This window comes from Emiliania huxleyi (genome assembly GCF_000372725.1).
Source record: "Emiliania huxleyi CCMP1516 chromosome Unknown EMIHUscaffold_19, whole genome shotgun sequence".
NCBI lineage: Eukaryota > Haptophyta > Isochrysidales > Noelaerhabdaceae > Emiliania > Emiliania huxleyi.
Genome location: NW_005200690.1, coordinates 25657 through 39831, shown reverse-complemented (window position 1 = coordinate 39831; position 14175 = coordinate 25657). Strand labels below are relative to the sequence as shown.

Here is a 14175-nt window from a genome sequence, read left to right as displayed (position 1 = left end):
CGGCGGGCGGAGAGGGGCGCCGTGGTGCTCGAGCAGGGCCCGCACTTCGCGCAGCGTCAGCCGCAGCAGCCCCGCGGCCGGGTCGTGCCAGTGCAGCGGCCCCACCTTTGCGGTCACAGCAGTGCGAGGGGGTTGCGTGGGAGGGGGGCGAGGAGCGAGACAGATTGCGACGGGAGCGCGACAGAGTTGCAAGCGTGACATGATTGCGCGCGGCGCACGTTGACCCACTCTCCGCCCGGCGCCAGCAGCGCGCGCACTCGGCGGACCGTCCGCGCGGGGTCGGGCAGGACCTAGGGCGTGAGCCACACACGGGTGCTGCAGCCCCCCCACCCCGCGCCCGGCTGTGCTCTGACGCGGAGCGCGTCGAAGACGTAGCTCGAGACGACGGCGTCGAAGGACCCCTCCTCGTACCTGCCCACACCCGGCGCCGTTCACAGCGCCACTCCACAGCCCCGTCCCGACGACCACTCCTCCTCCCGCGCCCGCCGTCCCACGCGCCCAGCGTCAGCGTCAGCGGCAGCGGCGCGGGCGCGGCGCGGTGCGGCGGGGGCAAGCCGACCGCGACCGGCCGCAAGCAGGCGGAGCGATCCACCGCGCCGCCCGCGCACCGCACGCGCGGGAAGACCTCCGCCACGCCGACCCCGCCCGAGGTCGAGCCGAGATTGCGCGAGGTCGAGCCGAGATTGCGCGAGCTCGAGCCGAGATTGCGCGAGGTCGAGCCGAGCCGGCCCGAGATGAGCCCGTGCGCGGCACGGAGCATGGCGCTCGACGCGTCGTTGGCCTAGCTCGCAGCCGGAGAGGCCTTACGGGGCCGTGGGCACGCGACGGGCGCATAGCAGCACCGCGACCGACCGACCTGATCACGCCCGGAGCCGTGAAGAGGGCGTCAGTGGAGCAGCCAGCCGAGTGACCGCGCCTCCACGCGGTAGCCTCGCTGCGCCGCCTCCCACGCCAGCCGTCCTGCGCCCGCGCCGGGCACCAGCACTCGGAGCTGTGCCGCCGCCGAGCAGTTGGAGCGCGGCCTGCTCGAGGCGCAGGTTGGACGGCGGCTCCGCGCGAGCGCGGCCAGCGCGCGAAGCACGGGTGGGTGCGTCCGCATTCGGGAGAAGGCGCCCTCGTCGCTCCAGTCGCGCACGAGGTGAGCGATGACGGCTGCGGCGGATGCATACCCGGCGGCTCCGCTCTCGCCGGCCGCCTGATCTGAGCTCGGCGGGGCGGCGGCACCGGCACCGGGCGCAGGCAGTGCCATCGTTGGCGACAGCCGGCCCGCGAGCAGCGTCCGCAGCACGGCGTCGTTCGCCTCCCACGCCCGGCCGACCGCCTCGGCCGTCGCGGCGGAGCCGATGGCCTCCTGCTCTGCGGCGGTGAGAGTGGCGAGCGGCTCGAGCAGGTCTCGCAGCTCGCGGTCGTGCTCGGAGAAGAGAGCGGAGACGCTCTGGGAGGCGGCGGCGGCGTCGGCGGCGGTCGAGAAGAGCGCGACGCGAGTGGCCATCTGTGTATTGTATCGAGCGGCAAAGCGGTCCGTGCCGTTGGCTCCACACACCGTGTCGTCGACCGCTGGGCTCCGGTGTGAAGCCATAGTGTGTGTGAGTGTGTGTGTGCATTTAAGCCGTAGAACAAAAGAACTCCCATTTCCACGGAGGCCTCAACCCCCTCCTAAAGGGTTGACGGGGGGTCTCAACCGTCAACCAGATGGTTGAGGGGGGGCCTCAACCCTCAACCCTTCAACCACCCCTACCTTTGGCCAGATAGAACTAGAACAAAAGAACTCCGATTTCGCCGCCGACTTTCGCCCCCCTCGCCCACGGCGGAGTGCAACAGGGAGTGCAACAGAGCCTCCCTAACATGATTGAGCCGCAAGAGACCAACTGGCGCCGCGGCCGATTTGCTGCGGCCGTGTTGACCGTGGCGGCCCTGACGCTTCTCGCGCTCGCTGCTCCTAGTATTGCGCCTCAGACGGCGCCGCTCGACTCGCCGGCAGTGATGAAGGAGCGGGGCCCCCGTTGGCAGGGATTCTTCCACAATCTCTTCCCTCCGCCGCCCGCCCCTCCGCCGCCGCCGCCCCGCCGCTTCGGTGGGTACGGCGGGTACGCGTACGGTGGCGGCCGCGTCGGCAACCATGTCGACGGCCACGGGTGCGCGCTGTCGGCCGGCTTCTCATGGTGTGCTCCCAAGGGGCGGTGTGTTCGGCTCTGGCAGGAGGGCTGTCCGGGCATGTACGGCAAGGGCGGTGGTGGCACGTATGGCAAGGGCGGCGGCGGCGGCGGAGCGGGCTACCGCTACGGCGGGAAAGGTCCGGGCGGGTATGGCGCGTACCACTACGGAGGCGGCGGCGGCGGCGGCGGCGGCGGCGGCGGTCCCAACATTGGGTTTGGCGACGACGGCGGGCAGGCAGCGGCGGCCAGCTCCGTCAACTCCGAGTACACCGACGAGGTGCTCGACGACGTGTCTCAGGGCGACCTGATGGGGGTGGTGTCGACGGCGGTGGTGCGCGCCTCCCCCCTGTACTCCTCCCGGGGCCCCTTCCCTCTGCCTTCCTCCCCTCCCTCCGTTCCTGGTCCTCCCGTCGGTCCCCTCGTCTCCCTCTCCGCGTGCTATCGGCGGCGAGGTCGGTCGAGTGGAGGCGGGCAAGAGTCGGGCAAGAGGGAGAGTCGGGCCAGAGCCGGCCTCCCTCGCCGCCCTTGTCCCACGCCTCCGATCCCACCCCCCGCCCCCCAGGTCCACGCCAAGGAGGACCCGATGGGCACGCAGGCGGCAGACCGCCTCGACCAGCAGGCTCGGCGCTGCCCTCGCCACCTCTGCTCGCCACCTCTGCTTGCCGCTCCTCCCCGCAGCCAAACCCCGCCTCCCTCCTCCGCCGCCTCCTCCCCCAACCTCCGCCTCGCGCCGCCCCGCGCGCCTGGCTGCAGGTGGCGTCCAAATACGACTTCACCGGCATCGGCCACGCCTCCATCCAAGGGTACAAGGGCGCCGCGCAGATGTCGCAAGCCGTTTTTGGCGGCCGGTAGCCGCGGCCGCAGGAAGAGGGGGCGGCCGAGGCGGCGGCGGCCAGGGGCGGGGTGGGCGGTGTGTTTGTCGGTCTGGTGTGATGGGGCGATCGCCGAGGGCGGCTACTGGTGTCATGGGTCCCCGGACGCTGTACCCCTCTCAAGCTGTCGGGTGCGTCGAGGGCGGCTCCAGCGAGGGCGGCTCCCCTCTTTCCTCCTGGCGGCGACCCGAATAGGGGAGACATTGACTCTCGGCTGTTTGCGATTGCATGCGTGTTTTGCTTGTCGCGAGTCCTCTCTGGGGCCGTTGTTCTGGTGCGGTGCATCTCTGGCACCTACGACTCGACGTCTCGCGTGTTGTGATTGCCTTGTGTGTCACGTGCGACCAGGGTCCAGGGTCGGCGTTCGCGGGAACGAATAAGTCGTGCCCGTGGTGTGGGGCGGGGGGGCGACTTGGGGGGCGTCGACCTGGGCGTCGTCGAGGCAGAGCGGGCGGTGTGGGCCGTCATTTATTTTATCGGCATTGTTTTTCCCGATCGACCGGGCGAGGCGCGAGGAGGGTGGCGAGGGAGAGTGGAGACTGTGTGGAGGGTGACGAGTGGAGGCTGCATGGCCGAGCGAGCGCGCGGGCGCCGCGGGATCGCGGGTGCGGGGTGGCGGCACTCGACGACACGAGGAGACATGTACAAGGCGACGCGACGCGTGAGGTAAAACGTGAGATCACGTCTATGTCTATCGTTATCCTTTGGTATATATCATGTCATATAGAGAGAAGTCACGACGGCCCTGCCATTAGCAAACGCACCTCCCCCACCAGCAGCCTCACCCCTGCGTCAAAGGCAGCCGCGTCGTCTGAGCTCAGGTCGATGTAGAGCTTGCCGCCGAGCTTGCCGCCGACGGTGCCGGCCCAGCCGCTGGGGTTGCGGCAGCCGCGCTCCATCACGACCGAGATCATCTTCGCGACGCCCTTGCGGCGGCAGGCGTAGTCAAACTCGAACTTGCAGTTGTCGTCGTCGCCGGCTGGCCCCTTGCCCCACGCCTTTTCGAGGTACCGCCTCGTGATGAAGCAGACGACGCTGCTCGAACCCTCGATCCCCTCCACCATCCGCTGGTTGATGTCGCCCTGCATCCGCTCCTCGTCGAACCACGGCCGCAGCCCCGCCGCCTTGAGCGCCGCGCTCACCCTGCCCACCCGATCGTGGTTGCCGCGGCCCTCCTCGTCGTCGCCCCAATCGTGCGTAAGGAAGCAGTCGAACGCCGGTGGCGGTGGCGTCGCGGCTTCAGCCGCCGGCGCGGCGGCCGTGGCTTCAGCCGCCGGCGGGGTGTTTGCCGAGGTGGCCCGCGCAGCGGAGCCCAAAGATCCAACGATGCCGACTCCGTCACGCCGGCAGCGAGCCAGCGCGGCTTTGATGTCCCAGTCACACGCCTCGAGAATCGAGCTTGCCTCAGCGCTTGTGATGCCGCCGACGGTCTCGCGGAAGCGCTCCACTTTCAGGCTCGTCATCGCAGAAGAAGAGGAGCGTGGCCGCGAATTTTTTTTGTTGGTGTGAACCGCTTGCGTTTACGAGAACCGCTGACCGTTCAGGTCGAGCTCGGCGAGCTGAGCAAGATCATCCAGCGGCGCGACAGCTGAATCGCAAGCGTTGAGGAACGCGAGACACAGATCGCGTTCCGCGTTTCAGTTTCACAAAAGGTCTCTCTCTCTTCTCTCTCTCTCTCCCAAAAGGTACCACACCCTCCCTCCCTGCGCCATAGGTAGGCGTATTTTCTTCTCATAACAAGGCTGTGAACAGCGCACCACAGCGCCATAGGACGTATTTTCTCTCAATAAGAAGGCTGTGAAGTGTTTATGTACTGCATCTTTAGTGCACTTTAGCGCGAATTTAGTGCGAATTTAGCGCAACTTTAGCGCGAATTCAGCGCAACTTTAGCGCGAGTTCACTGCGACTTTACATCCAGAGTTAGCGAGGTTTAGTGCGTCTTTAGTCCATCCGTCCGCGCACTAGGATCCAGCCGCAGCCCCTCGCTGGGCCTCCCTCCCCCTCTCCCCCTGCAGCCCCCTGCCCCTAGCCCTGCCCACTCGCAAAAGTTTCCCGTCCGACCCCCAACCACGAAGGTTTTTCAGCTGAATATCAGCCTCCGGTGTGTGAAAGAAAAAGAATCCGTATCATAAAAAGTAGCAGCCCAAAATGTTCACCTACGGGTATGTTCGTAAGAGCTACATACACTGAGAGAGCCTAGAGAACACAACCCCCTGTCTCTTTTCTCCCAGTAAGCTAAAAGTACGTACACTGAGAGAATGGACGGACGGAAAAACACCCCCCTTTTATGCCTGACCCTGGGCATGGTCTCTCTGGGGTGAGCTGGGTCGGCCACCTCCGGGGCTGCAACTCGCACGGTGGGACCGCTTCCGGGCGAGCATCCGAGGCCTGCGGTTGTCCCTTCGCTGGGCGCGGCCGCCATGGAGATCCGCTGCACACAGATCAGTGTTTTTGGCGACTATTGCTCGCTCTCTGTGCAATCGCAACGCCAGCGGCCGTGCTTGGAGAATGGGTCGCGATGCTGCTGCGCCAGAGGATTGAGCCGCTCCGCAAGCTCCATCGGTGAGCTGCGGTGGCGCGCCGGCCGCTTCATGCATGGCTCTCCGGCGAGCTGCCGCAAACGCGTTTTCCGTCCGCCCGTTTCATCGAGTTTGCCCGAGTGGTAAAATGCAATCGATTTTGCCCGAATGGTAAGGCGCAACTTTTGCATTTGGTAAAAGTTGCCCGAGTGGTCAGGACGTGTTCTCAATAACAAGGCTGTGAACGCCGCCGTCTGTGGCGATGCGCAAAACATCAACAACGCTGCTCGCAACATGCGTGTCCCCCACTCATTCATGACCGGTCTCAATGCCCCACCCCCCTGCGCGCGGGCCTTCTAGGCCCGCGGGTAGTCTCCCCCCATCCCCAGGGCCTCCAGGGCTCGCACCTCAACCTCTCACAGACCAGCGCACAGCGCCATAGGACGTAGGTATTTTCTTCTCAATAACAAGGCTGTGACTCTGTGCGATTTCGGGCCCGCGGGGTTGTGCGTTTATGTGAACACATGACAACTGTGTGCTGGCAGAGCGAGCCAGCCGCTGCGCACATAGTAAACGAGCACCACAGAGACATGCTGGCAATCCTCGTGGCTACCTCCATCCCTGCGGCGCTCACGCCCGGAGCCAAACCGTTCTTCGCTGTGGTGCAAACCTCGGTGGGAAATGCGGCTCGCACGGCCTCAGATGCAGTGCGGAATTCGCCCGCTGTTGCGACTGGCTTGTTTGCCACGGCCTCAAAGGCAGTGCAGCAGTCTCCCGCGGTCGCCGTGGGCTCTTTTGCGGCTGGCGTAGCTGCTGGCTGCGCGGGTTCCACTCTCCAGCGCTGTCTCGACCTCTACCTGACCGCTGACGACATGCCTGGCAGCCATCTGCGACAGCACCGTTCCATTGCTGCCAAGGTGGTCGCCGTGAGCGATGGCGACACCTTGCGCGTTCGCCACACGCCCACGCTCCTGTCGTCTGGCAAATTCAAGGGCAAGCTGTCAGAGAACACCATCTCTGTGCGAATCGCTGCCGTTGACACGCCGGAGACAGCCAAGTTTGGGCAGCCAGGACAGCCGCTCGGGGCAGACGCCAAGGCCTTCACAAAGAGGCTCCTTAATCGCCGCGTCAGGGTGCGCTGCTACGCGCGCGACCAGTATGGGAGGATCGTCGGAACGGTACAGTACGGGATACGGCGGCGTGACCTGTCGACCGAGCTACTGCGCAAGGGTCTGGCCTCAGTTTACCGCAGCGCTGGTGCAGTCTACGCGCAGCGCCCCCTCAGCGGCTGGGATGCGATCGAGGCGAGGGCGCAGCGTAATCGGCTTGGCATGTGGCAAAGAGGCGTCAGCGCGGCGATGCTGCCCGGCGAGTTCAAAGCGCGCCAAAGAAAGAGGAAGGCCAAGTCGTGAAGCGTAAAGCGAGCCCCGTGCCATCGCGCCACGTCGGGCCCCCGAGCGGCTGAGTTAATGGGTTTGAATTTTCTGTGCTTGGGCGCTTCATACACAGCTCTCACACGTATAATGCTCCTCATTTGCACTCTTTGATATGGGGGTGAGAGTTCTCTCATCTCTGCGACTCTGCACTCTCTGCACTTTGGGAGGAGCCGTTCAAATAAATAAATAAAAACGGACACCTCTCTACTGTGAGATGGGTAAAAAGGAACAGGCCCCCGCCCTTGCGATCTTTGTGCAGGAGCCGTTCAGCTGAGAGGAGCTGTGTGAATTTCCCAGTCGTGTTTGCTCTGGCAAGCCGACGAGAGAGCTCTAGCTCCCTCGACGAGTCGGACATCCCCTCGTCACACACGCGCACGGACGCATGGAGATACCTCATCCAAGGCGCAAAAAAGGGGCTACCCCCACACAAGTGTGTCACAACACAATTAGTCTACGGCGCGCATGATAAAAAATGAAAACCGACAGCAACACAAGTCGTGTTTCTCAGAAGTCAAGCTGAGAACCCGGGGGTTCTCAGGCTGTTCGAGCGCCGGTCAAGGCAGACTCGGCAGCGCCGGCAAGGCTAGGCTCGGCACTGAGCGACGGCAGTTGCATCAGCGCCGACAGGGGTAGACTCGGCAGCGCCGGCCGCAGCTTGCTCATCCTGAAGCGCACTGGCAGGTGCTCGAACCTACCGCGAGGACAGGGCAAGCTGCGTTGTCCTGGGGCGCGCCAGAGGGCGATGGTTGTGTGCGGGCACACACCAGTCGAGGTACTCCGCCGAGCAGGCGCGCAGGAGGGCGTGGAAGCTCGAGTACTCCTCAATGTCCTCCTCTTTTTGCTCGGCGTGCTCGAGCAGAGGGTTGTAGTCGCTGATAAGCGAGAGCACGTACCGCGGCGGCAACGCCGTCCGCCACTCCAGGTAGACAACGTGTGCGACGGGTCCCACAAAGGGAGACTGCTCCCACCTATCCTCGGAACGATATCGGGTGAACACATGAATGATGTTCCGTGCCTACGAACGGGCCGCTCCGAGCGCTCGAGCGCGTAAAAGTGAGGAAGTAGGCCGCGCGCCTGGTTAGCTCTCGCTCTGCCGTCGTCGTGCCCTCTAGGGAGAGCAGAGCGATGGACACCATCCTCAACGAGGCTCCGCCATCCGTTAGAGAGTTTGAGGCGCGCACGCCGGGCGCGAATTCTCGAGCACACCCTCTGCCCACCCCATCTGCAAACACACCGCTATGTGCCATGCGGCTCAACTCGTAGGAGATGCGTGAGATGCTCATCGCGGGCAAGGTCCACTACCCGCCTAACGGATGGTGGGAGGATTTGCTCTTCTACCTTCAGAACAACCACGTCCTCCTCTCTGCCTTCTGCGCTCACCCCGCACACCCTTACACGCGCTGCCGGCGGTCGCTCGTGTTGCTCTCTTCAGTCACGTTTGCCTTCTTCCTCAACGCCGTCTTCATTGCTGCCGTCCAGACGACCCTGCTCCGCTCCATCCTCGAGGTGAAAGCCACGCTGTCGAAGGTGATTGTGCGGGGCACCTCCTGACAGTCTGTGGCATATTGTCGATATAGGCGACGATCGGCACGATCGTGCAGATGATGTGGGATGTGCCGAGCGGGATGGTCGGGGCTTGCACGTGTGCCAATGCCTCCTGCCTGCCCTCGTGCGTGGTGCGCCTATGCCACTGCGTCTCGTGCGCCATCCTCGCCTGCCATCTCTACCTCGGCATCTTATACGGCATCGTCGGAGTCGTCATCCTTGCTCTCGAGAAGTCGGAGCGTACGGAGGTGGACGAGGTGTCGCTGGAGTTTGCACACGCCAAGGTACAGCATGACACACAGCGCGCACGGTCGCTCCGGCCTCACATTGTCACGGTCTGTAGGTGCTCGCGTGGGCAACTTCTGTGCCCTTTCTCGCTCTCATCTTTGGATGCTCCAGGTATTTTGAGAAGAGGAAGTCGGCAAAAGACGTGGTCGCTCATTGGCAGAAATCAGCGAAAGCACCGGTGGATTTGGACTAAATATAACGATTTGTGTGCCGCGTTGACCGTTTTGTGTGCACTGTTAAAGCGTGGGCCGTGGCGGTGGGATTTTCAAGATTTCAAGAACGAGAGTAGAACCCATTGTATGTACGGCAGGCTCTCCGACAGGCCAGAGCGGCCGACAGAGGCGACGGACTCTTCCCCATCCCAGACAACGCTCAACGGTGGTTATATACCACATTTCCACGCCGTCTCAGCCGCCGTCCCTCTCAACGCGGCTTGCGGAGAGGCTTCCGCGCCGTCCGCGCCTTACTGCGGCCCGCAGTCTCGCTCGCCCCGATCGCAAAGGGGTTGCCCGCCGCGGGGACGGCCGTGGTCGCGGGCCCAAACGCGGGCGGCGCGCCCGCACCAAAGGTCGGTGCCGCCGCGCCGCCACTAGCCGCGCCAAAAGCTGGCGCCGCCGGCGTTGCGCCGGCCGCGGCGCCACCGAACCCGAAAGTGGTCGCCGGCGTGGCCGAAGCGCCGTTGGCAAATGCAGATCCCCCGAAAGTAGTCGACGCCGCGCCGCTCGCGCTCGCGCCTAGACACAAAGAGCGGATCCTCGCGAGAAGAGGAGCCAAGCTGATACGGAGCAACGTGAAAGAGCACCGAAACCGCTTGATGCGCCGCCCGCGCTGCCGCCGAAGCCGCCCGCCGCCGCAGCGGGCGCCGGAGCGCCTCCGAACGAAAAGGCGCCGGCGCCGGAGCCCGTGGCCGGCGCCGCAGCACCAAAAGCGGGAGCAGCCGGCGCTGCGGCGCCGAAAGCGGGCGCTGCCGGTGCTGCAGCGCCAAACGGCGAAGCCGCGGGAGCGCCGCCGCCGAAGAGCGAAGGCGTGGCTGGGGCGGGGGCAACCGGCGCCCCAAACCCACCCGCTGCAGGTGCCGGCGCGCCTAGAGTCGGGGGAGGGGGGGGCAACAGTTGGAGCTGGGGTGGGGACCGGCCGCATCGCAACTCGACAAACGCACCAAAACCGCCCGCTGCGGGCGCCGGCGCACCAAACCCACCTAACCTCGACGGGTCGCGATGAGGGTGCAACGCTGCGGGCGCGCGTGCTGAGCGGTGCTGCGCCTGCGGCGGGCGCCGGCGCGCCGAACGCAGCCGCAGGGGTGGAGGCCCCGCCGCTAAACGCAGGAGCTCCGCTCCCGAAGGCTGTCGACGCCGCGCCGCCCGCGCTCGCGCCTAAGACAGGGGCAGACACCTTTGTGAGAGCAGGAGCCACGACTCGCTCACCAGCGAGCACGCAATGCCGAAGCCGCTCGATGCGCCACTCGCGCTGCCACCAAAGCCGCCGCCACCCGCGCCGAAGCCGCCCGCCGCCGCAGCGGGCGCCGGAGCGCCTCCGAACGAGAAGGCGCCGGCAGCCGCCGGCGCGGATGGCGCCGCCGCGCCGAAACCGGGCGCCGCCACCGCCGCCGCGCCGAAGGGAGAAACTGCGGGAGCCGCGCCGCCGCCGAAGAGCGAAGCTGCAGGAGCACCACCGCCAAGAGCACCGCCAGGAGGGTCAGTGCTCGGCGCCGCCGCGCTGCCAAAGAGGCTGGTCGTTGCGGCGGGCGTGGCGGCACCAACCGCACCGCCACCGCCAAACGAGAAGGCGGTGGCGGCCGGCGCTGCCGGGTTGGCCGAGGCCGCCGCGGGAGTCGAGGACCCACACAGCCCTCCCGCTGGTGCAGCGGCAGCGGGGGCGCCGGCGGAGCCCCCGCCGAAGCCGAATGCACCTCCACCTGCTGGCGCTGGTGCAGCGGCGGCGGGAGTGGCGGCGGCACCACTGCCGAAGCCGAATGCACCTCCAGCTGCTGGCGCTGGCGCAGCGGCGGCGGGAGTGGCGGCGGCACCACCGCCGAAGCCGAATGCACCTCCAGCTGCTGGCGCTGGCGCAGCGGCGGCGGGAGTGGCGGCGGCACCACCGCCGAAGCCGAATGCACCTCCAGCTGCTGGCGCTGGCGCAGCGGCGGCGGGAGTGGCGGCGGCACCACCGCCGAAGCCGAATGCACCTCCAGCTGCTGGCGCTGGTGCAGCGGCGGCGGGAGTGGCGGCGGCACCACCGCCGAAGCCGAATGCACCTCCAGCTGCTGGCGCTGGCGCAGCGGCGGCGGGAGTGGCGGCGGCACCACCGCCGAAGCCGAATGCACCTCCAGCTGCTGGCGCTGGCGCAGCGGCGGCGGGAGTGGCAGCGGCACCACCGCCGAAGCTGAACGCTCCTCCAGGTGCTGGCGCGGTGGTTGCGGGAGCGGCGGCAGGCGCAGCCCCGGCGGGCGCAGCCCCTCCGAAGGCGAATGAAGGCGTGGGAGCGGCGGCGGCGGCGGCGACCGTCGGCGTGTCAGTGGCGCCGAAGCCAGCAGCGGGTGGTCGGGTGGCCGGGGTCGCTGCCGGCGCCGCGACACTCGACGTCGGCGTCGCCGCCGCCGCCGGGCCGGCGCCAGCAGCGGCTCCCCCCCCAAACGAGAAGGCCGGTGCGGATGGCGTCGCCGCCGTCGGGGCGCTCGGTGCCGGCCCGCCAAACGTAAAAGTCACCGCCGAGCCAGGTGCGGCAGGTGCAGCGGCGCCGCTCGATCCGAACAGACTCAGCGGCGCCGCGGGGGGCGCCGCATCTGCCGCCGGCGGCGCCGCCGCCGCCGGTGCGTCTGCTGGCGAGGACGAGGCGGCCGGCGCGCCGCCGAGAGCAAGAGCCGACGTGGATGGGGTGGCTGAGGAGGAGGGCGCGAAGAGCGAAGCGCTTCCGCCGCCAAACAGAGCGGCCCCGCTCGCAGGCGCCGGAGCAGCGGCCGTGCCGCAAGGGGCGATGCCGCCGCCGCCGCCGAGGCTTGAGGCGCCGCCGAGGCCAAAGCCGAGGCTTGAGGCGGCCGCGCCGGCGCTGCTTCCGCTCCCGCCGCCGGTGGGGAGGAGGCCGGCACCGAAGGAAGTCGACATGTCCCTTGGGCCGAGGTGGGGCGGCTCGGAGCCGGCGGGGCCGGCGGAGGAGGCGGCGAGGTCTGCGCCGGTGAGGGGGGCAAGCCGCTGCAGCCGCTGCCTCTCCGCACGGTCGATGAGCTCCGCGCCGAGGGCGCCCTGGCCGTGAGGGTGTTGAGGGTGGTGCGGGTGTGGCGGGGCGGGGGTGGAGGGAGTGGAGGGGGGTGAGAGGAGGCTTGCCCGACGGGCGGAGAGGCGAGCGAGACGAGGAGTCCGCGGGGAGAGGGGGGGGGGGGGGGGGGCCCCTTTCGCTTGAGCGCCCCTCCGCCGACGCGGGCAAAGCCACCCGGAGCCAAAGCGCTCAACCTGCGCAGGGTACCCCCCGCAAGCGGTGAAAAGAGGCGCCGCCAAAAGGAGGGGGGGGGGGGGGGGGGGAGTGGTGGTGGGTGGTGGTGAGAGGAGAGGGAGAGATTTATGAAACGTAAAGTGCCGCACAGTCACACACAAACACACACAAGCAAGGCACGAAAGATTTTTTTTAATACATGTAACATACGTAGATGCCCGCTCTCACAGACAGGGGGCCAGCACGCCCAAGTAGTACCGTCAATCACACCAAGGCTAGAGAGAGAGAATCTCTCTCTCTCTCTCCAAGGCTCGAATAGAAGAAATCTCGACGACTGCCGACGCGCGCCAGTCCCGTGCCCAGTTGGTTGTCCGAGGGAGTTGTTTCGGATCTCATTCCTCTCTCGCTCACGCCCGCAACGATGCTGCTGGGCCGACGACGCCAGACAACTCGGACAGTCTGGGATCGCCTCGTCTGCTCACGAGCAGCGCACTCACTCCCGCCGCACACCATCTTTCTGCCAGCCGGCCGCGACTCGACAAAGGAGCGGGCCCAGCGAGCGCTGCCGGCCGGGCGAACCCCGGTCGCCTGCTTGCTCGGCTGGGTCGGCTGCGGCGAGCGGGCGTTGCGCAAGTACGCTGACCTTTACACTCGCCGCGGCGTCGACGTCATCGCGCTGCTCCTCAAGCCGCAACATGTCGCACTGCCCGTCTCGCGTGGCGAAAGCACGATGAAATGTATCGCCGACGTCCTATCTGCGGCCGATACGCGGGAGAGGCCCATAATGGTGCAGGGCTTCTCGGCGGGCGCCTTTATGTACGGCAACCTCTTGACGGAGCTGGGCCGTCGCGGTGCAGAGGGCGCCGACTTTGCGGCTCGCATCAAGGGCTCCGTCTGGGACAGCCCCGTCGACGCGAGCGGCGTGCCCTTTGGGCTGAGCCGGGCCATTATGGACGGCGGTGTCGCCGGCCGGTCGGAGGGGACGGTGGGCCAGCGGCTGCTGCAGAGTGCGCTCGAGGCGTACCTCTCTCCGAGCGGCCCGATGAGGCAGTACTACCAGGCCTGTTACCTATGACACCCGTCAGAGAGAGGAGAGGAGATGTCAGCTCGGCAAGCCGATCCGCCGCACCACGTGCTCATGGTTGGAGGAGAGGCGCCGTTCGCAGCTCGTGTAATCACGCTGATGGCGGCGTGTGCGAGCCTCTTGCCCTCCTCCCGCCCGGCCATGCAGGCCTCGAGCGACGCGATGCACGGCAAGGCATTCGGCGCCGGCTTCTCGTCGCCGCTCGCGGCGCCGACTCCGGCGGACGCGCTCGGGGAGAGACGGACGCGTCGCCGACACGTCCCGCCGCCTGTCCTCCGTAGGTGCCCACGGCGGTGATCTACTCCGAGGCGGACACGGTCACGCGGAGCGAGGACATCCGGGCGAGACTCCGCCCCGCGGCGGGAGGGGAGGGGGGGGGCGAGGGCGACGCTTGCGCGACTCTGCCTGCCTGTCTCTAGGCGGTCTTTGACAAGTGGCGCGAGGCGGGCAGCGCCGTGGAGGAGGCGGTCTTCGAAGGGACGCAGCACGTGTCGCACCTGCCCGCCGACCCGGGGAGGTACGAGCAGGTGGTGGCACGCGTGGTGCGCGAGGCATTCGCGGGGGCGCCGGCCGGCCTAGCGGCGGGCGCTATCCGCTGAGGCGGAGCTTTAGCTCGAGAGGAAAAGATGTACGTGCAGCGCTCGGTCCTCGGAGAGACCACTCCGAGAACGTCGGTGTGTGTATGTGGCATGTGTATGTTCCACGGCTCATATACAGTGTATGTGACAGCTACGTACTCTATAAGGCGCTCTTGTAAAGTACATGTACGGCTTTATTTACAGACAGGATAAACACAGCACTCTCTCTGCATAACACTCTACAGGTGCGTGTTGTATACCAGTACGTGCA

The 14175-nt window shown here is 66.8% G+C and overlaps 4 protein-coding genes across 4 annotated transcripts; all 4 read left to right on the top strand.

Annotated features, from left to right (window-relative positions):
• Positions 1–1845: 1845 nt before the first annotated feature.
• On the top strand, positions 1846–3008 carry EMIHUDRAFT_99423 (hypothetical protein; the record flags this gene model as incomplete). Its single annotated transcript, XM_005782335.1, has 2 exons — positions 1846–2487; positions 2910–3008. 2 exons carry the CDS (start codon positions 1846–1848, stop codon positions 3006–3008), a joined length of 741 nt encoding a protein of 246 aa, XP_005782392.1.
• Positions 3009–6137: 3129 nt separating this feature from the next.
• On the top strand, positions 6138–6959 carry EMIHUDRAFT_99421 (hypothetical protein; the record flags this gene model as incomplete). Its single annotated transcript, XM_005782334.1, has 2 exons — positions 6138–6221; positions 6465–6959. 2 exons carry the CDS (start codon positions 6138–6140, stop codon positions 6957–6959), a joined length of 579 nt encoding a protein of 192 aa, XP_005782391.1.
• Positions 6960–8249: 1290 nt separating this feature from the next.
• EMIHUDRAFT_99420 (hypothetical protein) lies at positions 8250–9009 on the top strand (the record flags this gene model as incomplete). Its single annotated transcript, XM_005782333.1, has 3 exons — positions 8250–8510; positions 8561–8812; positions 8872–9009. 3 exons carry the CDS (start codon positions 8250–8252, stop codon positions 9007–9009), a joined length of 651 nt encoding a protein of 216 aa, XP_005782390.1.
• A 4017-nt stretch (positions 9010–13026) lies between these two features.
• Positions 13027–14097, top strand: EMIHUDRAFT_352932 (hypothetical protein; the record flags this gene model as incomplete). Its single annotated transcript, XM_005782332.1, has 4 exons — positions 13027–13306; positions 13409–13413; positions 13608–13643; positions 13746–14097. 4 exons carry the CDS (start codon positions 13027–13029, stop codon positions 13923–13925), a joined length of 501 nt encoding a protein of 166 aa, XP_005782389.1. The 3' UTR covers positions 13926–14097.
• Between the last annotated feature and the right edge of the window lie 78 nt (positions 14098–14175).